Source organism: Ixodes scapularis, unplaced genomic scaffold, assembly GCF_016920785.2.
Source record: "Ixodes scapularis isolate PalLabHiFi unplaced genomic scaffold, ASM1692078v2 PGA_scaffold5__190_contigs__length_132052651, whole genome shotgun sequence".
Taxonomy (NCBI): domain Eukaryota; kingdom Metazoa; phylum Arthropoda; class Arachnida; order Ixodida; family Ixodidae; genus Ixodes; species Ixodes scapularis.
In genome coordinates, this window is record NW_024609880.1 from 38,873,231 (window position 1) to 38,896,152 (window position 22,922).

The following is a 22,922-nucleotide window of genomic DNA, read 5'->3' on the forward strand; positions in this document are numbered from 1 at the left end:
TTGAAGTAAGAATTCTATGAGTTCATGCCGTTACTGAACGTGTACCATTTCAACGGAAGATAGAGAAGTGGCTAAAAGTATCAAAAGAACCACGTTAATCTTGTCCCTTTCTGAGCTCAACTGACTTCAAACCCACAAACAACTCCACGCTAACTCTCGACTACCTTTTTTCTCATCGAACAGCACTGAAGTATTAGCCTGAGTCTGAGAAAATATTGAAACACAGATTATATTGGATGTTTCAATTGGGATTTTGCAGAAGGGGCCAAATGTTTCGTAACAAAAGCGTTAATATTGTCGCTTGCTGTGCTCAGCTCATTTCGAATCCACAAACTCCGCGGTAAATCTCAGGTACTTTGTTTTCGTCGAATAGCACCCCAATATTTGCCTGAATCGCAGGATGTATTTAAACACAAATTATATTGGACGTTTCATATCGAAGTTCCCAAAAGTGACTAAATGTTTCGTAACAAACGCTTTCTATATTGTCCGGAGCTCAGCTGATAACGAAACCACTAAAAAATTCTTGGTAGCTCTCGGCTAACTCTTTTCCATTGAACGGCACCGCGATATTTGCCCGAGTTGGAGTATTTATTTAAGCGCGATATAACTATCGTTTGTTTTAGTGAATACTCAGATATTCCGAGCTACAGTAGTGTTAAGAGAACCGAAACTATTTTCGAGAATCGACTGTCAGTCACTGCTGATATCAGGCATTGCAAAAGATATACTAATAAATTAATAATGAACTAAAATCTACTAATTTACTTTTCGCTTGTAAAAATAAATATCTGGTTTCCGTAAGAACCTTTCTGAACGCCGTCGAAATTCGTTAAAACAGTGAATTTTAGGAAGACTTAAAGCACTTCAGAAGCCTGCGGGTGTGACAAAGTTCCGTCCGCAGGCACACGATTTACGTCTACAAACCGCGGGTTGTATTCTTATCACCCTCTTTTTTGCATTGCCAACATTGTGCTTGCTGCATAAGTGAAACATTTAGCGCACCTCCACACTTCACAGGTACTTCTTCTTAAAATTAACTGATTTAGTGTTTGTTTTTCAGACGATCGGAAAGTTTTGAATAGAAACCGTGTGTTGTTTACTAACACAAAAGGTGCTTAGTAAGCTTTAGTTACTTATTTGGCTGATTAGTATGAGTTTTTAGTGTGTATCCCTGACTTCCGTCATGAGTGCTTTTTTTTTTTTTTTTTTTTTTGTTCAGAAGGAGTTTCTTTTATTTTGAGCCCCCCACTGGTAGGAATGTTCCCTAGTTTAAAATTTTAATCCCGTGGAAAAAATCGTTCCGTCTCGAACGGGCCCCTAAATATACGGAAAATAAAAAAAAAACTCCACAGCTTAAACCTTCCGTATACAAAATATAACTGCAAAAGCACTTAATGTTTTTTCTTTTTTTGAACGGGCAGCCTTTGTTGCTGGAATGACAATCTATGTGGTACGTGGAGAGAGAATTGTAAATATATATAGGACTTTTCTTATTCCTCAATGGCAATTTTTTTAGCTGTCATTGCGACTTTCGCGAACTGCAGCCTCGCACTGCCGCAGAGCAATCAAGTTTTCTTTGACACGTCGCGCCATCCAGCTCAAAATATTTGCAACAGCCCACTTGCTCGCGGAGCTGTTCACGCGCCACTTTGAAGGTGTAGATTCGTGCGTTTTTCGGTCGTTTATTCTTAACATTTCTATAATGTGTCGCAGAAGGCCAAGCTTCGAAGCTGTAGGCACTTTTGCGTTCAGGACTGTCGCAACGTTGAATGCTTAGCAGTCGTGAAGCTTCGCAGGATCGAGTCGAGGCCATGGGAAATGCAACGCCTTCCGAGGTGAATAAATTCCGCAAAACGTGTAAATAAGCACTCCGCGCGGATTGCCTGACTTGAGCTGGTGATTTTAACATAGACGTGCTTGCGTCCTCCTCACATAAAATTAAATTGTCGGCTTTATGTCAGTCATAAGGACTCTTTTCAACGTTATTTCCCAGTCTACTCTACTCGCATTACACCCCGAAATACGGCGTTGTTTGATTTATTTTTAACAAATATTTCAGAAACGGACATAGTTGCTGCAGTGGTTGTGGAAACTATTAGTGACCACCTTCCAATATAGATGCTTACAAATGTAGACTACAGCTAAAAAAAATGTGATGATCAGATTTATTTTAGAAATATAAGCGCTAGAAACCTTGATCTTTTTGAACAACAGATAAGTTCCGAAGTCTGGAGTGCGGTGCTGTGTAGCGTGTCTGTTCACGAAGCATTTAATTGTTTTCTTGAAAGGTTTAAAATAATATATGATCGCTGCTCCTTATGAATTGCATAGGGTTCCTCGAAAGTATCGTAAACCCTGGGTTACACCCGCAATAAAAAAAAAAAGATAAATAAGAAAAATAATCTCTACCACAGATTCGTGCACACTAAAGATGGTAACATCTTGGTTGCATTTAAGAAACTTAGAAATCAATTAACAAAAACTTAAGGCAGGCTAAACGCGTGTATTGAAGTAATTTGTTTAAATATGACAAGATATCCGAGGTAGTATGGAAAAAAGTAAATGAGTTAATAAAACAAAGGTGGCATGCGGATAAATTAACAGAATAAAAATCGAAGGTATCGTCGTAAAAGGGGTTGCTTTGGCCAAAAAGTTTTGTGATCATTTTGCCACACTTGTCCAGAGCGTACACCGTGGGGATGCCGTTAGGTATGTCCAGAAGGTTTCACATAGTACGTTTCTGTTTTCAACTGACGAACACGAAGTATTTTCTGTTTTCCAAAGCTTAAAAAATAGTAAGCGCTGAGGTATAAATGATTTTCTAATTAAACCTATCAAGCATGTTTTGCGGTCGATTGTTGCCTGCTTAATACATTTTTAATCTAGCAATTGAGAACGGAACTTTCCCCCAAAAAAATGTACGTGGCAAAAGTATCTGTGCTATATAAAGCTAAAGATAAAAAACCAACGTCGAAAAGTATAGACCAACTTCTGTTTTACCGATATTTCCAAAAGCTGTGTAAAAAATAATATCCCACACGCTGTATAGTTTCTGCGAAAACTATTCTATCTTAACGCCCTGTAAATACGGATTTAGGATAGGTTTCTCTACCGAACTTGGCTTGTTAAAACAAAAGGAATTAATTTTAAACACTATTGAAGAAGTTATTAACACTCGGAGTATTCATAGATTTTTCAAAGGCGTTTGACCGGATCAATCATGACTCATTACTTCAAAATCGGCATATTTATGACATTCGTGGCTTTGCTCCAGATATGATTAGAAGTTATCTTAGCGATACCAGTGTGTTGAAATAAATAAAAAAAAACAATCGAATCTTAGGAAACAGATTGCCGGCCTACCACAAGGGAGCATTCTGGGACCACTTCTTTTTAATCTCTACATCAATGACGTCGTGAATATTTATAAAAATGTGTCTCGTTATTTACGCTGATGATACCGGTATATTATTTTCAGGTGAGGACACTGAGCAGATTATAAGTGCCGCAAATAAGTTTTCGGAAAAGTTAAATGCCTGGACAAATTCAAATTCATTAAAAATGAATGACAGTAAGACAAAAGTCGTGTTATTTAGGTCACGAAATACAAACTGTTTCTATACGTCCATTCTTTATCTTGGAACACACTTTATAGATATAGTTGAAGGCGTAAAAGTTTTCGGAAAAATATTTAATCAATGCATGTCAAGGAACGAGACTGTACAACAGATATGTCAAAAATTATCAGGAGTTGTAGGTATTATGAAGAAATATCACCACATCATCCCAATTTAGGTTATGCTTCTTATGTATAATTCCCTCTTCTACTCAAGATATAATTACTGCTTCTTGGTATGGGGGAATACGACCGCTACAACCGTAAAACTGATACATACTCTACCAAAAAAAAGCTGTTCGTATTATATGCAATAGTGAATATAATAGTCATACTAGTCCATTATTTAGTAAATTGAATATTGTACAGATTCCTAATCAGTATCATTATAAACTTTTTCTGGCATTAAAAATATATTTTTGCCAAAAAGAAAAGATATTCATGTCTGTTTCCAACCTTAGGATGAGGGAGGTTACAACTAGGTCTGCAGAAACATGGTTAGTGCCGCACTCCAGAACGAACTACGGGATTCAGGAGTTAAAAGTATATAGTGCCCCATTTTTTAAAAGGCCTGACGGAGTTGAATGTAGAAGGTTTGAATGAAACCATCAAAAATGTTTGTATACGTTCCAAGTTTGTGAGAGAGTACCCCTGGAATGTGTAAACTTGGCTAAATCAATTACTTTTCTCCCTTTCCCCCCCCTTCCCCATCTAATGTTTTTTTTTGTGCTATAAGTATGATGGTGAGAAAAAACAACATTATGTGTATGTACATGTTGTCCTCTTTCGCTGCTATAGAGAGGCAGAGGCTCGTCAAGCAAACTCTGAGTTGCTTTTTTCTCTGTCTCCCCTCTCCAAACGGGCAGAAATAAAGAGTTTGAGTTTGAGCTGGATTTCTAGATGTGCTATCTTACTCGATATTTAGAATTAATCCGCTCGATAACCGGAATTGTCTTTGGATTTGATGCGATGACTATCTGGAGTTAGAACTGTTTTTTGGCACTCTCACTGCGCTCTGCTCCGCAGATACAACTCGATCGAATGAGGTTTGAATGTCGTTTGAGCCTTATTGGAATGAGCGTTTTCTCCCTTAGCGAAAAGTCGTTCAAAATCAGTACACTCGAAGTGTACTGAAGTATACTAAAAGTATACTTTCAGTGCGGTCTTTGTACTGATTGTATACTTTAAGTGTACTTAAAGTATACTTCCAGTAAAAATGACGGTGGACTTAAAGTATACTGGTCCGTACAAAACTAGTACATGTAGTAGAATCGTACTGCCCGCGGTAAAAAGTAGTTCAAAATCAGTATACCGAAAGTGCATTTAAGTATACTAAAGGTCTACTTTCAGTGCTTGCAGTCGGCGTACTCAAATTATAATAACGGGTATATATATATATATATATATATATATATAGTGCAATTTTTAACATCAACACACTAAAAACCCGATAGATAGGCCGATGCCGTTTTCACAGAATATTTGTGGGGCTCGGTGGACATTAGATGAGTAAATAAACGTCATATACGTTGTCTAATTAGCTTTTGTAATTGACAGTGTAATTGACCATGTTGAATTTTCAATTTTAAAGGGGCTATGAATAAACTCTAGCCCAACTGAAACAATTTGCGAAAAGGTGATGAGTTTTGGGTTATTCATAGCTAAAGCTCTGCCTTTCGTCGCCTGATTAAAAACAGCGCACTGGACAGAGCGCAGTATGCTATTCTTACGTATTCCCTTCAGTCGAACCGTTGGAAATATGATGCTGGAGCATCCAACAAAGGCACGCTTTCAAAAGAGTGCAACTTCGTTCATGCTGAATGCGACAGCACTTTATGAGGGTTGTAACTTCACTAAAAAATTAAATATTGCATAGAACTCCAGTATGAGAAGTTCTCGCTAACACAAACAAACATGCCATCACCGATATGCCATGTCAAAACCGCTAATTTCACTCTCCACTTTGCCCGCCCCTGCCGCGCGTGGTTCTTGAATCGAGAGAAAAAGTGCGAAATTTGATAAATAAATATCTTAAAGCCCCATGCTGTTTCGTGAATAGTTTTGATTGTGTTAGGCTGCAATAACGACTGCCTCTAAAACAGCAATAATAAAAAAAAGTAAATTCACGGATTTTAATTACTTAAAAAGATGTTGCCACGCTTATTCACCCATGTAATGTCCGCCGAGTCGCACGACACACATGAAGAGTGCATCAACATGACATGAGCCCCCAATTTTCCTAAAACCAGTTGATTAAAAAATATCACCGGGTATAGCTGACATAATGTGACAAAGGGATGCTTCATTTCTCATTTCACTGCAGACCACCTGGTCCAAAAGTTCCCCGGAGAAACGACCGGCACTGTCACAGCATACTTACGTTGCAAATGCAACATGGACTTACGCCTAAAAGAAAGCACAAATAGAAAAATTAGCTACATTGTACGCCACGGAAAGTAGCGTTATCTAACTTGTCAATAATTATTTTAGCAGGTCATTTCTACTATATTTATCAATTGAACAGTCTACTTTTATTGCAAAGATAGCTTTTATTTTCCCTGAGCTGTATTTGTTACCTTTATTGAAGAATAAAAGTTTACTGTAAAAAAACTGTTAGCACTATTCGGAAGCTGGGCGATCGAGGGCAATCGCACCAAGTGTTTGATGCTGCTGATGAAAAAGCATGCACATGACTTTGTTTTCAAAGTGCACCGCCACTTGCGTGCTGCCTCATAGGCTAGTAGACAAATTACGTTTGTAGGATAATCCGGTGTTTTTGTAATGCAGGTCTCAGCGTACTATACGCTGTTTCAGATATCTGCTTCCACAGCAATCGAAAGGACAGGAGGCAAAAGAAATCACGGCTAATAATGGGGGCATAAGATCCTCCACCTTGCATGGTCGCATGCAGCGCAAATCAACTTCCGAACCGCGTAAGCGAAGTGATGTTATGAATGGAAGCTCGCTCTGAAATTGGCTGGAGAAATCGGCGCCTTTATGTAACAACCTCAAGCTTTCACCGAAAGTGTTTCATGGTGTAGATTTATCGTGCAAAACTTTAAGACATCTCAATTCAACTGAAAAGAGATTGACAATTGCAACAACGAACAACACCGTCGATCGAGATTTCCACACTGTAAAAAATCGACGTAAATTTAACGTGTCTTTCCCTCGTCAAAAAAGACGGGCACGCTAATTGTTTCGAAACACGAGGTTGCCCTCATTATTTATGTGCCGCGAGAACCGATCCTTCCAGAAAAGCCGAAATACTAGCGGTGCAAGCATGCGCTGATGAATCAAAATAGCCTTGGCGACAAGGGAGAAATTGCTTGAGATAGTTTCGGTTTTACACTGAAAAAGAAAACCGAAAGTTTAGATAAAGCCTAAGATAGACTAAACGTTTTGTTAATATTTTACGAATATAATAAAGTGACATTATTATTATTAATATATTGATTTGCTTAGTTTTGTCTTCAAAAAAAAAAAAGAACAAAAAGAAGAGACTTTTGAAAACTGCGCAAGACCATCGCTATTGCAATCAGCTTCCGTTCGGCCGGCGTTGGAGTTCCGGGGAGTTCGAGCATCGCTTCCTTTTTACGTTTTAGCCGTTTTTGCGGATATTTTAGATATCTTATTAACGAATACCGTGTTCAAGAATGGCAAGCGATTACTGAGAGCTGTGAGACACAGCGTCACAAGTGGCGGACAGTCATGGCCGACTGGTGCAAGCGAAGGTGAGGAAGTTCCTTTTGTTTCTGCGAAGTGCGCCGCTGTTTCAAACTTTGTCTTGTACCGTGTGCTTGCTAAGCTATGCTTGACTCTCACTATGCTATACCCGGTTTTATTTCGTAATTTGAAAACAGCGTATCTTCAAAATTTATGGCTCTCTCCGCAGAGTGAGAAAGATTCGCGTGCGGCGGAACCGAGGGCCAGCCGAGGGCCTGTCCTGGGCGCCGTCCCTACGACGGTCGCCCGACGACGCTTTTGCGGAGCGTTCAAGTACAGTCTGACGGCAGTTCAAGCAATCACAGGTCATGCTAGTTCTGAGGTGTGGTTCCAACAGTCTCTCGTCAGCGATTTGTTTCATAAAGCGGGAGCGTGAAAAACGTTACAAGAGCGAGCAGCATGATTTCTTGCCCGTGCTGATGCCTGTGCCGTAGGGACGGACGATCTCTTTGCGTATGCCGAAGCGGCACGCTTTCCAAGTTTGCGATTTTGTGTTGTGAATAAAGTGAGTTTGGATATCACTTTTTTTAGTGGCGGCGAAAGCCGCTACAAAAGGCAGAGCAGTTAGAAAAAGCAAAAGCATGAAAAAAATGTTAAAAGGACCTGAATATTCGATGGAGTTGAAAGATTACCAACGTACCAACTCGCTCAGTTATTCTTCGTCAAAGAATGATAGCCAATACTAATAAATTAAATAAATGCCAACTTTTAATTGGTTAGAAATTTATAATTGATGCAGTACAGCCCTACCCTGCTCTAGTGCTTTTATGATATCAGATAATGTGTAAATATATAGGATAGTTCATAGCAACCATTTATATCCGACACATTATATTGAATCTTTTCTCTAAAAGCTCGAAGTTATATAAAAAAAAAGTACTTATCATAAATTAAGCCGCACCACTGAATGTGTAATAGCGTATGACTTGTATGTGTGTTCACAGCAAAAGGAAAGGAGACATTAAGAAAATGCCAATCATTTTCTTTACTCTGTGTTAGAGCTTCTTTCAGGTATCAGGTTTTCAGAAACGATATTGTCCGATTTTCCTCGCCCTTTTGTCAGGATGAAGTTGTTACTATGTTGCCTTCCTCACATAGTGGTCTTTTGAGCGAATTTTGTGATGTTATATCATAGAGTGGCATAGGGTAATTTTCTCTTCTCTTTTTACGCAGGATGTAATGGCATACCATCATCACGAACGAGAGTGTACAGTGAGGCATGCTCGGAAACTTGAATAAAGTGATAAGTAGGATTTCAATTTCTTTCTTATCAATTACGCGAAGAACACTGATCATAATGTTTGTATGCTACACATACATACTTTCAGTTGAAGAAAGCAGTGCACCTCTTCTTTATGGCTTTTCTCACACAGTTTCAGAAGACGCCGGTACGTCATTCTCACGAGAAATAGAGCTGCCAGATTTCCTCGTTAATTTCCTGACTCATTTTTAAGAGTGCATCTCCCGATGGTGGCGCCTCTGCATTATCATCATCAATTGAGTTGTCAACGGCGTTTCTTAACACTTCACGAGAATGGAGCTGTATGAGATGAAATTTCACAGGTTGGAATACAGCCGTTCAAAGAAACACCTTTGAAAAGTCAGCTTTTTAAATGCAGGCGCCGATTTTTCTGGTCAATTTGAGACCGTTTTTTTTCATTCAGAACGTTCGACATACACGGCGTCCCAGATAACTTGCACCATACTTAAATAAACACCGGATGGCTCTGCAGGAGTAAAATCAACTGTCGTTAGCAAGTGTCTTGAGAAAGTGCACAGATTTTTTTAATGCGCCTGGTTATGCAAATAACTAAGATTAATGAGCTAACCTTTCAAATATTCTTTTAAGGGCCAAGATATGAACTGTAAAGTTGCAGGGCGCGTTGAAAAACACCCAATTAAAGTGTTTGAAACATAATACGTTTTCGTGCTTTTTTCCGGCCTTCAAAGAACGCATATTCGCGGCGCGATCGCACGCCGTGATTGGTGAAGCGAGTTGTCACGGGGTATTTTTTTGTATTTCGCGGGCGTTTTTTTGAAGGCTAGGGAAAAGGAGCGTGCAAAGTGCACCTTGTTGAAAATGGTTTAATTGGGTGTTTCTTAATGCGCTCTACAACTTTCCATTTCACACCTCGGCTTTTAAACAAAGACTTCAAAAGTTAACTTGTTACTGTTAATTAAATAAATAGGCGCACTAAAACAATTTCGTGCACTTTCGCAAGAGACTTTCTAACAGTGTACAGATGGTTTCACTCCGGCAGAACGCTCCGTTTTTGTTTTTTTAAAGTTTGGTGCAAGTTATCTGGGACACTCCGCATATATGTACTGGTAGTGTACATTTAGTACACTAAAAGCATACATGTAATGTACTAAACGTGCACTTATAGTATGCTAAAAGTACACTCGAGGTGCACTTATGGCATACTACATATGCGCTTGGGGTGTACTAAAGGTGTACTATTTTGTTTCATAAAAGTGTGAAACTAGTACGATTTCAGTACATACCCTAAGTTCACTATTAGTATACTTTCAGTGTACTGATTTTGAACGACTTTTCGCTAAGGGCTCCGCTTCGCCGGTTGCAGAACCAACTGGCCTATGCGCCTTCAGCGTTACCGCGGAGCTGCCAAAAAATAAAAGAATGAACGTACACCACAACGAAAGGTTATCCGTGCGGTGTGTATTTGTGTTATATGGTAGAACAGACCCGCAGATTCAATCGACGAGAACGAGCACCAGCTTGCGACTAGCAATTGCGTACGACACTGTTCAAACTACAGCCAGCTTGCACAAAAGTCACATTCCTTGGAGAGCACAATCGTTTTCATCATCTCGACGAGGGATCAGCAAAGAAGCTGATTCTCGAAATCAGGTCACTTATTTCTGCGGGAAGAGTTCACTTGAAAATTAGAGGAGCGTGGGGGAGGGGTGGCTTTTAGATCCGCTTTTGTATAGAAGGAAAGCTCGACGAAGTTTTCGCTTCTGTCATTTTGAGGCACGTAAATAACGTAAAAAAGGTTGAAAACTGCCTTTTCCAACTTGCTTTCCCTTAAAGCTTGCCGTCATATCAGAACGTTTAATTTTTTTTCTGCTAGTTCCCGTTTTTGTTTGTCTCAAACTATTAAGGGAGGCACCTACTAAAATTTTCTAATGCTAGAATGATACAATCACACGCATAAGCATTTTATCCATTGTTTTAAACAGTCGGTAATGTCGCGCGCGACAACAAAGCGCTCGGAGTTGGTAATACCTCAGTCACGCGAGGGTACGCCGGCGGCGCAGCCGATTTTAACCGTCCCAGTGTTGCCTGATTAGGCCATGGTGGCGCTGATGATGAACCAATGGTAGAGCGCTCTGAAACCTTGCCCAGCGCCCACACGATCTTTCCGTGAGACGCGCGCCTCTGCAGCTACTTGGCTGCTCCACTAATACATAGTTCCTAGTTTCCTACCCTCTTACACAGCGTAAGCGGAGGTGGGGATGAGGAGAGTAACATCAGCGAGTGTACACGCGAATCATCTCAACTGCGCTGCTTGGACGATCACATATCTGAAACAAACTTGACTTTGGCTAAAGCTGTTCAGCTTTGCTCGTTCTCCAACGGCATACGGATATGTTCAACACCACTTTAAAATTAAGAGCCTGTGGACTTAACCTTTTTACGTCACAACGGTAAGATGAGTGCAGACACGGACCAGAAACGAGTGCTGTGTTTGCGTCTAATTGGACTTCGTGTTCAATCAACGTGTAAGAGAACGCCCGGAGTCGGGCCCGTGTCCAGTTGCTGATTTGACGTCACCTTACTGTATTGACGTTGAGGGGAGTTAGAGTAGGCTGTACCTCGGCTTTTATTATTCTAGGCGGTGTATGTACATGTCGGTATTCGTGCGAAAGAACGCCAAAGCTAGCGGAGAAAAACGATGACGTCGCTCCATCAGAATGAAGCGAACAACTCAAGGCAATGGAAACCTTAACTCACATTTGTTTCTAGAATTTGTCCTGAAAGTTATCTGCTGCCCAAACAAAGCCAGAGAATTGAGAAGGTAGCTCGATGAAACAGTTTGTTTATACAAGTTCCCGCGTAAGTACGCTACTTTCGAAATATACAGTCCCATCAATGCCGGATCCTTTTTAGGTGCAACGTAAGATTATCAATTGCTGCCTCTGTGATGTGAACTCACCGCCAGAGTCAAAGACTGCGCTGCTGTCATTCTTGAGGCAATCCAACATGGCCTCTTGAAGAGCGCTGAGCTGCATTTTGGAGTCTTGATCGGCCAAGATAATCTGCATATAAACAACACCGAAGAAAATGTCACTGTGATAACCCGTTTCTTTAATAAACATCCTTTGTTTCAAGCACCCAAAGAAACCAAAATTATTAGTGAAAACAACACCGCAGCAAACAAAAACTTGGGCCAAACGACAAGATTGTTTTCCAACATTTATCTTGTGGAGCAGAAAACTCATTACCGGCATTGCGGCAAACCCGTGTTTGCCTTCATCTAAAGCGGCAGAACTACTTCACGGAAACCTGAATAGAGCAAACACGTGTCCGTGGGAAAACGACTTCCGTGCTGAGCGCGTTGTCTTGAAACATTAGGGACAGTTTGTTCTCCGGGCACGACCCGGATAAGGTCCCGTGTCGTGCATCGACCGCCGTCGCTTTTGCAGTTGCTGCGCCGTCGGGAACAGATTTGTATTTGTAACCGAGGTAGAGAAAAACGCAGAAGGCATGAGGGTCCGGAACAAAAATAAATGAACAAAGAGAAGGTCATAGAATCCTCTCTAGATTTAATTAAGGTATCGCTGCTTGATTCAAGACTACTGTTAGCTTCCGTGGGGGATACGAGCCCGCTAACCGGAGTTCCAAGCAGCACACTTCCACGGCCACGGCTTGTGCCAGGTTGGCGCGGGCTAGAGCGAAATCGGCTAAAGCCTGGCCACAGCTCGAGCCAAGCTGGCCAAAGCATGAGCCGGGCCTAGTGCTACTAGGGTAGTGAAGCAACTAATTACATGTATTTAGGTTTCTGCAATTAGTTACAAATTTAGTACGTTAATATTTTGCAAGGTTCAATATGATATTGAACCTTGCAAAGGTCTGTGCTCAAAGTAAGAATGCCAGATACAGATCTGTTCCACCTGTAACATCATATTCATTGACAATGGGAAATTACGTCTTAAATATTGCGGCAAGACCGTTAACCAAATTTAATAAAAATATATCCCAAAACGAATTATTAGATATCGCCTATTAGGGATATCGATTCTTCGCGACATCCGGAGACGTATGAGGGCCGCGTGCCAACGTGACTACGAACAAACAAAACAACTTGTATGGCGCTTAAGCTTCGCCTTCAAGAGTGGGAGGCGATAGAGTTATCGGGCCCCGTTCGCAAAGCCTTTTCATAGCTGTAGCTCGTTCCAAAGCCATGCAAGCGTGTGTGCGTGGCCTAGTCGGTTCGCTAAGTTTGGCGGGAAACATTCCGCTAAAATGAGCGGAAAGTTTTTCCGACAAATTGAGTGGGTTCATAGGGTCATGATGTCACAGCCATGTGTGACCTCACACGCGTGACGTCACACGCGACTGCGCGCGTTGCTTTATGGGATTTTTGGTTCCACCGACACCGACGTCGACGCCTGATTTTCAGCAACAGCAGCTCCTAGACGCTATCGCGTTAAAAGACTGCAGCTAGAGCTGCTCAATGCATCCCACTAGCGATTGACCGAACGTCGCTCACAGTCCGCAATCAACAAGCGTATGCAGAAGCTTTGCTGTGGAAGATTAATTGGGTCAACAAGAAGCTGCTTCAGCATGTAGGTTAGCGGTACCGGTTATTTGATTGCTTACGGGCTATACGGAGAGCCAGCCTCTGCTTGCAGTCAGGACAAAACGACTTCGAGTTCTGATTTGTTTGATTGGAAGGATAATTGGTAGGCCTCAATGCTAGATGTCCTGAGGTCTACTGTTTTTTTTCGATCAGCCAATAAAAGCTCGGCGTTCTGACATAATCGCAACCCCTCTACAAGAAGCACACGAACGGCATTGTCATTGACAACATAGGAACTCAGCTTGTAGCTTCTTTCAATTACGCCTGTTGCCTATCGATTCGTACTCCAGGGATTTATTTGGCTCACGAAGCAAATGTACTAAAAAACAGTGAGTGCGCAGGCAAACTGGTGAATGTTGATCATGATGTAGAATACCCGAGACTGCGGTAGAAGCTGCGGTAAACTTGGTCGAAGAAAGAGACAAGGGAAAAGAACATCTCAAACTCGGCTACGGCGTTTATTTACTCAAACCCGTATATATCCACAACCTAATCACCGACCACCGGCGTCATAAAGCAAACCATTGTTATACAATTCTACCCACACTGGTCTTCACCTGAACCGTAAACGGTGACCTAAATCTTAAACTGAAAACTTGAGACCTTGAACAAAACAATCCCACCGACCCACTTCCTTTCCAGCCGGAGTTTGAAAGGGTTGTGCTTTATCTAAACGAGGACTGATATGTCCTCCAAACCGCAAACCGCTACCAAGTTTCCCAGCTTTTACCACAGTCTCCGGTAGTCTACATCCGGAGCAAATGCACTGTTTGCGGAGCGAAAAGGAGGTGCCCAGGACTCGCCAAATCCTGCCTTTCTGAAGCTGTCAGTGACATAATATAGAGGCAACCCTCACAAAAAGTTATATCTGGCTATATCTAAAGATTTCAGATATGGCCATATCAAAAATTGGCCACTTATAGCCTGATATGATATATCCGCCAAATAGAACTTTAGAATGCGAGATATAGTCTGATATCCCGGGCCAGGTATTGAAATCCAAGATCTGGCCAAGTATAAAAATTTCAGATCTGGACACGCATATCAAAAGGACACAAGCCTGAAATCAGCACTTCATACCTCTTTATTGTCGACAATTCTCCCAAGTGCCCCGGCCCGCACTCCAGGAGTTATGAGAACAGTCATCAATCAGCTACCTAGAGATCGCCGATTTGGACCAATTCCATGGTTACACTGTTTCGAGTGTAATTTGTAGTAACCCTGAACAAGCGTCCCATAGGGCTCGAGGACCTGTCATATTACTTTTAAAATTTCTCGTCCATGGCAGCGTTAATGATACTGCGCATGCGATCCACCTTTCAACTTGGCTGAGCCGGAGAAATCTTCTACAATATTATCATTTTCGTGACAGTTGTTTTAGCAGGAATTACTTAAAAACCGAGAAATCGCAACAACTAAAACCGGGATTTAGCTGGGATTCGGCCAACGTTCCTAAACCACTCAGTTCGGAAACTGCCATAGAGAAAGCTCCGAAAAAGTGTCCCCGATCTGTTCTCGAGCACCGAGCTAATAGCAAACACAACGCCGTCATTTCTCCCGTAGCGGCCAGTCGAGGAACTGCACGTGACGTCTAATTTGGCTGTAATCGGCCCTTTTGGCGCCGAAACAGATACAGCGGAAGAGGCTGCAGGGTTGCCACCCCTATCTCCCCGGCGGACGCGCCGCGTCTTACTACCGAAGTTAAAATGCATCTAGGTCGGGACACGCTACCTGAAAGCACCGCTGAGGCATGGTTGTATAAGAACAATATTAATTGTGCCGGAAAACCTTCCGAACTAAAGATTTCAAAAACATCACGTGCCCTTCATTTTGTACTAAACTCCAATAAATTTCATAAAAAAAGAGTCTTTTCCGTTTGTTTTTACGCAAAAACATGCTTACTAAAAGGTCAAGGTGACCACAGTACAGACAAATGATAAAGAGTGGCGCTCTTGTCGTATTTAGCTCGGTCTCGGTGGACGCCAGCCAGGTGGACGCCCAGGTTTCGACGGTGAGTTTCCCAACTGAGTGTTTTAGTAACGTTGGATTCAGCGGAGCTGCAGCCTCTTTGAAGCTGTACGAGACTGATAAAAATGTAAGAGATATTTCTGCAGCTCATCCAAGTTGAACGTTGGACAGAATGCACAGTACTGACATGAGCGAGGAATTTTAAAAGTGATAAGTGATATGACAGGTATTTGGGTATTATACGACGCTTGTCCAGGTTGACTCCGAATTATACTCAAAGCTGTGTAGCCATAAATTGGTGGAAATTTTCGATCACTAGGCAGCTGAAGAAACACCGTCCCCATGATTCCTCGAGTACGGGACGAGGCGCTTGGGGTATTCATCCAATTGTCTATTCGGGCGTAGTATTAACACTTCGAAATAATTTAAGCTACATGGAAATCCTAGTGAAAATTAGCACAATTAATTCCAAACGTAAGCTTGCCAAAGCTGAAGTTTAGGATTATTTTTGTAATATTTAGCTCGCAAACAATGAGTCATTCACAGTTTGCTAACAAAGCACTTTTAACTTTTTTAAGTTTTTCATATATTGAAATACGGCTGCCAGATAAAGCTGTATATACGCCAGATATACCTCAAATAAGGCTGTATATAGGCCAGATAAGTCTGTATATACATCAGTTTAGGCTGTATATGTTCCACATAAGGCTTTATATTTGCGAAATAAGGCTGTATTTACGCCAGATAAGGCTGTATATACGCCAGATAAGGCTGTATGTACTCCACATAAGGCTGTATATAGGCCGTATATAATCATATAATGTTTTGATATGGCCAGATATGCCCCAGATATAAAATTTCCATGCGGTTTAATAGATCCATTCTGAATTTATAAAATAAGTCGAAGATTATGCGCAGCAGCCATTAGTTGGTATCATCCTTCCGCCGTGAAGCCCGGCATCGGTTCCCAACTCTGAATGCTGACGAAACGTTCGAGTCCAATGTGTGCTCGCAGTGCATGACCAACTAATGGCGGCCACAGAACATGTATTTGCATAATTTCAAAATTTCGACAAGGGTCTATTGCATATTAAGAAACTCACGGCGCGGTTCATCATTTTCGTGCGTTTCGCTTTTTTTACTGTTTTTTTTTAATATTCCGCCGTTCGATTTGCGACAGGGAGGTACAAGATGCAAAGGGAGTTGACACGCCCTGCGTTCCTGGAGCTCTCAGTTACTGCAGTACCATTTGCGCCTGAAAGGTGTGGGCCCCCTAGCGGCTCCCCAGCCCAGTTGCCCAACTACCGGGCACAAGGGGCGAACTTTCCCGCGTGGCGACGGAGTTAAACCGGCCACGTGCACATCGCTCGCGTCCCCTTGATAAGGCGGATCATAGGCGGCGCGCAGGCAGTCGCTGGTGGGATTCAAGCGCCACCGGTGCCCGTCGGTTTTCTTTTACTCTTCTTCATCGTCTCGTTTATGTCCAATTAAGTATATTTTCTTGTTGTTGAAACAAGTGGCCCCGTATTATTCCTCTAGGTCGGGTATGCATCAAGCCAAACCGACCACGAAAGACACTAATTTTTGTACGCCGAGGAAGCCAAAACATTATGGTCATACCTGACGAAATTGACTTACGCACACTACAAGTTTGTGTCTGTAAATCTCGGGAGAATGAATCATGTTTTACGACTTGAACCGCGATTTCTAGTGAGAACGCGATACGTTTTTGGCATGGCCACCTGACCGCTGACGTCGATCAATGGGAGTGAAGAGCTACTCAAAAGAGACCCGCGCTCCGGTGATGACACTTTATATTTTTCATTAAATAAAAAAGATTTACGAGTTTACACTTATTCATAACATGACATGACGAATCACGGCGAAGAACAGAAGGACGTCATATTATGATGTCTTACAATTTGATCATGGTCCTTCTTACTGCGAACATCGTGTTTTGTAGAAGCTAATCGTATGAGGGTCTTCGCCGTTGGCTGGGGTCCTTCTATTCTCTCTATCGTAAACCGCAGAAAAACAAATTTACAAACCCCTTTCTTTTGTGTCCACAGGGTCGTAACGCGTCTGCCTCTACCTTTTCCGTCTTAGATTCATTAAGTTGCCCCCGCCAAAATGCATTCAATATTAACTGTACTTGGCATCGTAAAAATGCCCGGAAATATAGGGTTTACAAGTGTGTTCATTTGTGGCCTTTAGGCGACATTCTGGCAAGTAACAGGTTTCTATACACACTGGAGGGAGCTCCACAAAAATTTTGATAGTCCCTGATTTGCTTAAACAATTGCTTCAAAATAAAAATATTAAAGAAACATCTCAATTAATCCCCTAAATCGTTGTGCGATAGTTTGTTTTCCAGGAATGTTTTAAATTGTTATGTTACGTCTAATGGGTTGGGAGGCTCCTCTGCCAACGCCGAAGACGTGTCGTCAGATGTTTTAATATGGGGCAATATGGGCTCAACACAGCTGGTTCCCCACGGGTTACAAGGAGTTTGTAGGTGTGACACAAATGTTGTTCACCCGATTAGAGCGAGAAAAAAACTAATCATGCAAAAACTAGAATTTATTTTAGACGTCCGCTCGACGTACAAGTTCTGCAACATTTGACGCATCCCTCTGGAGAGCGCAAGAAAGTTTGAATGTTGGTTTTGGCATCACTTTAATTTTTTGTTTCCTGAATAGCCAGTTTGAATTTATAGATAATAAATAGTATGGCCGTATACCTTGAAGCATGAGTATTTCGATAACTTGGTTTGTTCGTGTAGCTTAAAAAACCTTCGGAGCTCGCATTCGAAACACATTCTAGCTTTCATAATTCATTTTTCGGCATTCCTCTAGGCTAATAGCTCAATCTCATTGGCGAAAGGGCAATATTTAGACGTTCCGTGCCCGTCACACCCCAGGTGGTATAAGCTGTCAGCGATCGTAATAATATATCTGCGAGCGGGGTTTCTCATTTGTCATTCTACACTTCGTTCACCGCCAAGCTGTCATGGCAGCGGAAGCTGCGTGCTCGGGGGACCAAACAGCTGCAGGTTTCGCGCTAGATGATCCCGCCCTCTAGGTATACTCAGGCACGGAAAACTGTCAGATAATGAAAGGCAGGCGATTGATTGTTCCGGCGAGAGCGAAGCTTACCCTAACCTGTCAGCCACGCCGTGAGTTTGTTAGGTGCCAGTGGTCTAAACAAAATATATAGTGTTAAAAAAAAATACGCACCGTCAAACACTTTGACTCCGACCAAGGGTAGAGCTAATAATCCGGATGAAATGACAACATTACAAATCTTTCCGTTATCTAACTACCAGGGTATGAGCGGTTTTCGGAAATCTTAAATGAGAAAAATGGCGGCAAAAAGGCCACTAACGCAGGAGTGTCGTCGGCTACCGGGAGCGGGCTTCATATACCCATTAAAATATTTTGAAAGTTCTTTTATCTTCTTAATCAGATAACAATAAGCTCTTAGACATTGGCCCTGGTCAGGCCCTAACGCCATATTTGGGCGGAGTCTGAGAGTTCGGTGATCCGTATTTTAATGCGAAAGCTTTAACTGGTCCCATGAAGCGAACCCACGTCATCAGCTTGGAAGCTCCTCGTCAAACGGCACCTATACTCCACCAAAGTGAAGCCGATTTCTGATGGAAAGGTCCCATTGGCTTGCTCACGACATCAAGAAACGGGGTTCCCGTTGGCTCTCGTGCGGCCTAGTTCCAAAAACCGTCACCGGAGAAGCCCTCTCAATGGTGGCGCCGCGCACGCAGTGGCCCGGCCGCCGGTAAAAGGAAGCAGCGGTGGCAGAGCCCGCTCGGGCAAACTCCGGAGAGGTTGTGCGGCCGAGCTCAGCGCGGCGCGGTCACTTCAGGAGAGCGCGCGCTCGACCGTCGGCCGCTACCTCGGTAATACCGAAACTTGGCAGTTTACGCCACTACGCTACAGACAAACTGAGGGAGCGGAAGAACGACATTTATGCTTTCGCATTCACAACTCATAAGAAGTGCTTAGGTGTACTCGGATCTTTTTTTCCTTCTTTTTTCTAAAGAGGGAGCGAGAACAAATGAGCCACTCGTGTCGTTTAACACCTGAGACTGTGGTGCAGAAAAGGAAAAAAGAAATTTAGTCGAAGGAACAGACAGAGAAGTGAACGTTCTTTTGAGAGTTTCTCTTCTGTACCTGTTCGTTTAACTAAAAGATTTTTTTGTTTGTCTTTTTCCGTTTCTGTATCCCAGTCTCGGGTGTCCAACGACGTGTTTAGCTACCACCAGCTCGCGGGAGCACTTACAGTCTTTTCGCAAATGAGGCACAGTAAGCTTATTTTTGTATGAAGACTCATACGATGGGTTGCGAGGGGGAGGGGGTCACTAGAGGCCTCCAAAAATACTGCTGTAGTAACTGCCTTCTTAAAAGCCATGGGGCGGGGTTTATTACTTTCATACGTATTGCTTCGAGATTCGCTCTTCAGCGTTCTTGTGAGCTGATACCGTATTTTCCTTTCCTGCGGTGTAACCATAGGCTGCTCAGATCCGACCACGCCTGCATTTCTAAAGCTGTTATTTCCAATAACTACTCGTATGCTTTCTTTATTCTAGCGTAATGTCACTGTTCTTCATGTGCTTTTCCTTTTCGCGGCGACGGAAGACGTGAAGAGTGAAAATCGTCGAGTGAACGGTAACCGTTCATATCACGGGTTTCAGCTGCCCACGAAATGGAAACGAGATGCGCGGAATTCCTTACTTCAATCTGAAATGCCGAAATGCGTTTTTTTTTTGTTTGTTTTTGTTTTGTTTTGTTTACTGCATCCACCTATAAAGGGTTTTGAGATGACATTGTGCGAACTACGACTCAGTGTGTGTGGTGAGCTTTTCCAGCCCCGAAACGGAAGCTACGAACACAATGGGAATTTCACGGCTTTGTTATAATCGAAATATAGCTTCAGATCAGAGCGCGATGGCGTTCGCACTCGCCTCAAGTAAAAAGTTCATTTTCAGAAAACAGCGTTTGCGAACGGATGAAAGTGAGTCCTCAACAAATACCTTTCGTAAAAGTATTCTTACAAAATAAAAAAATAAAAATTGAAAAACGTAACATCTATCTAGCACGGCGTTTGTGCGACGCTGTTCTAATGGTAAAAATAAAAAAACAAAGGAGAGCCGTAACCTTAGAAGCTAGTTGCTATTTTCCCACTCGGCGAAAGGTCTCTCCGAGATAGCTGACTGCACGCATTCTAGTCACTGAAAACCTAAAAAACGCTGGGACTGCCGAGCGTGCCAAGCATTTTATAATTGTTTCGACGACGCTAATGAGTTTGCATCATTAGTGCGGGAGATTTCCGAATAACGAATCACGAACCGAGAACGCCAATATGACAAGCGAGGCCTCGCGCATTTTCAAACTCTCTGTGGGAATGGTTAATCTGCTACGTTTCACTGGAATTTCGACCGCAGTCGAGGCAACCATCCGATGAAGTCAATCAAAAGCCCTAGAAGAGCACCGTCATGGCACTTATTTCCCTTTGGCGTTTGCTGTCGCCGACAAAAACCATGTCACGCGCAATAATTGCGCCGCGATCTTCCTTTTTTTTTTCACGTGTGATTGGTTTTACCGGTTATTTGGAGCGCAAGTTCGTCTCCTTCTTTCGCAGCGGTTCCGGTGACGTCTGAACGAAACCCACCTCTGATTGGCTCTGACTGAAGGATAGTGGGTAGACCTAAAAGCAAGCTTCCTTGAGGTCTACCCACTATCCTTTCAATCGAAGCCAATCAGAGCTCGGCGTACTGACGTCACCAGAACCCCTGCAAAAGAAGCAGACGAACTTGCGCTCCGCATAGCAATCGCGCAAACATGACGATCGCCGTGACGATGCACGTTTTGGAGCTGCTCGATGGTGTCCATGGCATCGTAGCCTCGGCTGTGGATGAACTTAAAAAGTCCCCGCAGTGCGTGTCACTGCGGGAACTTTTATATATCGACGAGGTAGGCTCACTACCGGATAATACGCTACACAACTCCCAAATTAGAAGTTGCAAGAGCGCCGGTTAACGTTCTCCTCCAACGCAGATTGAACAGACATCAAAGGGGGTTTAATCGATTTTAAGGCGAATCCCTTATGCGTCCCATTACGGGGAAAGGCGGCGTCGGCGTTGTGCCCAAAAGATGGCCATAATAATACGTCATCGAGCACGCGCCGCTCAAGGTCAGGGCGGACGCGCCTCGGAAATAAAACTCAATGGAAAGCGCAGCAACGCAGATGTTTCGTCATGAAAGCCGTGAAGCCGGCTGGGGTGCCGCGCCTGCGCAGCGGGGGAGCGTGACGTCACCGCCAGAGCGCCGTGTGCAAAGGGAAGACGCGGTGCGCTGCCTCCAGCGCGTCCATTCCGCTTCGGACTTCATCCGTGCTCGTTGTGTGCTTCGTGCGATGGACTGTGAGGCGACCGCATCCACATCTACGGCCTCGACATGGACATTTAATACCGGCAGAAACAAGTTTAATCCGTGTAGAAACATTACTCGGAGACATTTTAACCGCGGGACTATGATGCTTTCGCATTCCTACACCTAAGCAGTCTTAAGGGTCTTTATCGGCTTGTGACAAAGAGAGGCTGGACAAATCCTGTCAATTCCATATGCCCCCCCCCCCTGAAAAAAACACACACACAAAACAAAACGTTAATCTTTTTTTTTCGACAGGTTTTTTATAGTGGAGCCTACTTCTGGTAATAACGGTTATGAACTGTCCGAGGCGTGGTGTAGAACTTATAGTTGTAATATAAATCAAGATTAAACGTCTTAACATAACCCGGTGAAGCGTATGAAGTATATTTATTACTTGTATCTCTAGTGAAGAAATAAATACACACACATACACTCGAAAACTGTTTCTCTTGTTCGGTTCCGGCGACACCTGGCGATAGACAGTTGTTTGAAGCTGACACTTCAATATGTGCTTAGAAAATTACAATGAACTGATATTCTGTTCAAAATGTGATATCGTTTTTTGCTTTGTTTTTTACCTCTGGGGACAATGCGATGATAATTAATATTGTCATTTATTTTTATGCTCAGTAAAATCTTTCTTTGGCACATATTAACACAAGCAGCTGGGTGTCGACGTTTGTTTTCACAAATTTTGCTTTATGAAACGCAAAATCTACATCTCAAAATAGATTTCAAAATCCCAGTGAAGTGCGGCATGCACAGCTGGGAAAATTAGTTAGATAAAACAAGAAAACAAAACGAAGAACGAGTGCGAACCAACATTGTTTATATGTAGGAAAAGCGAGGGCCCTTGCTTGCTGCATTAATTATTTTCTGGCTGCATAACTGTCTTTACGAATGAAAAATTTATGCGCTAGCGAGTGGGTCATAAGAGTTGAATTTATTTATGAATATAAGTAAATATTTAAGCACAACTCACCAAAACAGTAGCAGAGGAAGGTCGGCTAAAAAATACAATTTCTAATGATTTGTGTCAAACGTTCTCACGTAGTTTATTAAATTATCCTCTACTTTTTCACCCTATTGTTATACAATTACTCTCTATTTCATATTAGAGGGTAAAACAACCGCTGCCAATAAGACGTTTAACTGGAGTTCTTTTTGGCAGAGGAACAGATAAATAATGATGTATCTTGGAATGTGATTTTCTATTCTCTTGCTATTAGAGAACCACGGGTTCAAAATTAACCTAACCCATAGTTACACCTCAGAACTTCGTTTTCTTGCCACGCCACAGTGTAGGTTATGCCAAGGGGGTGCGGGGAGGGGGGA

General features: G+C 42.5%; 1 protein-coding gene across 2 annotated transcripts in view; it reads right to left on the minus strand.

Moving 5' to 3' along the window:
* Positions 1 to 11,623, minus strand: part of LOC115321878 (parathyroid hormone/parathyroid hormone-related peptide receptor) — a 287,428-nt gene extending 275,805 nt beyond the window's left edge. For both annotated transcript variants that reach the window (XM_040500603.2, XM_040209763.3), the window contains exon 1: positions 11,527 to 11,623. In XM_040500603.2, coding sequence (XP_040356537.2) covers positions 11,527 to 11,602 — 76 coding nt within the window. In that variant the 5' untranslated portion in view covers positions 11,603 to 11,623. The remainder of the gene's footprint in view (positions 1 to 11,526) is intronic.
* Between the last annotated feature and the right edge of the window lie 11,299 nt (positions 11,624 to 22,922).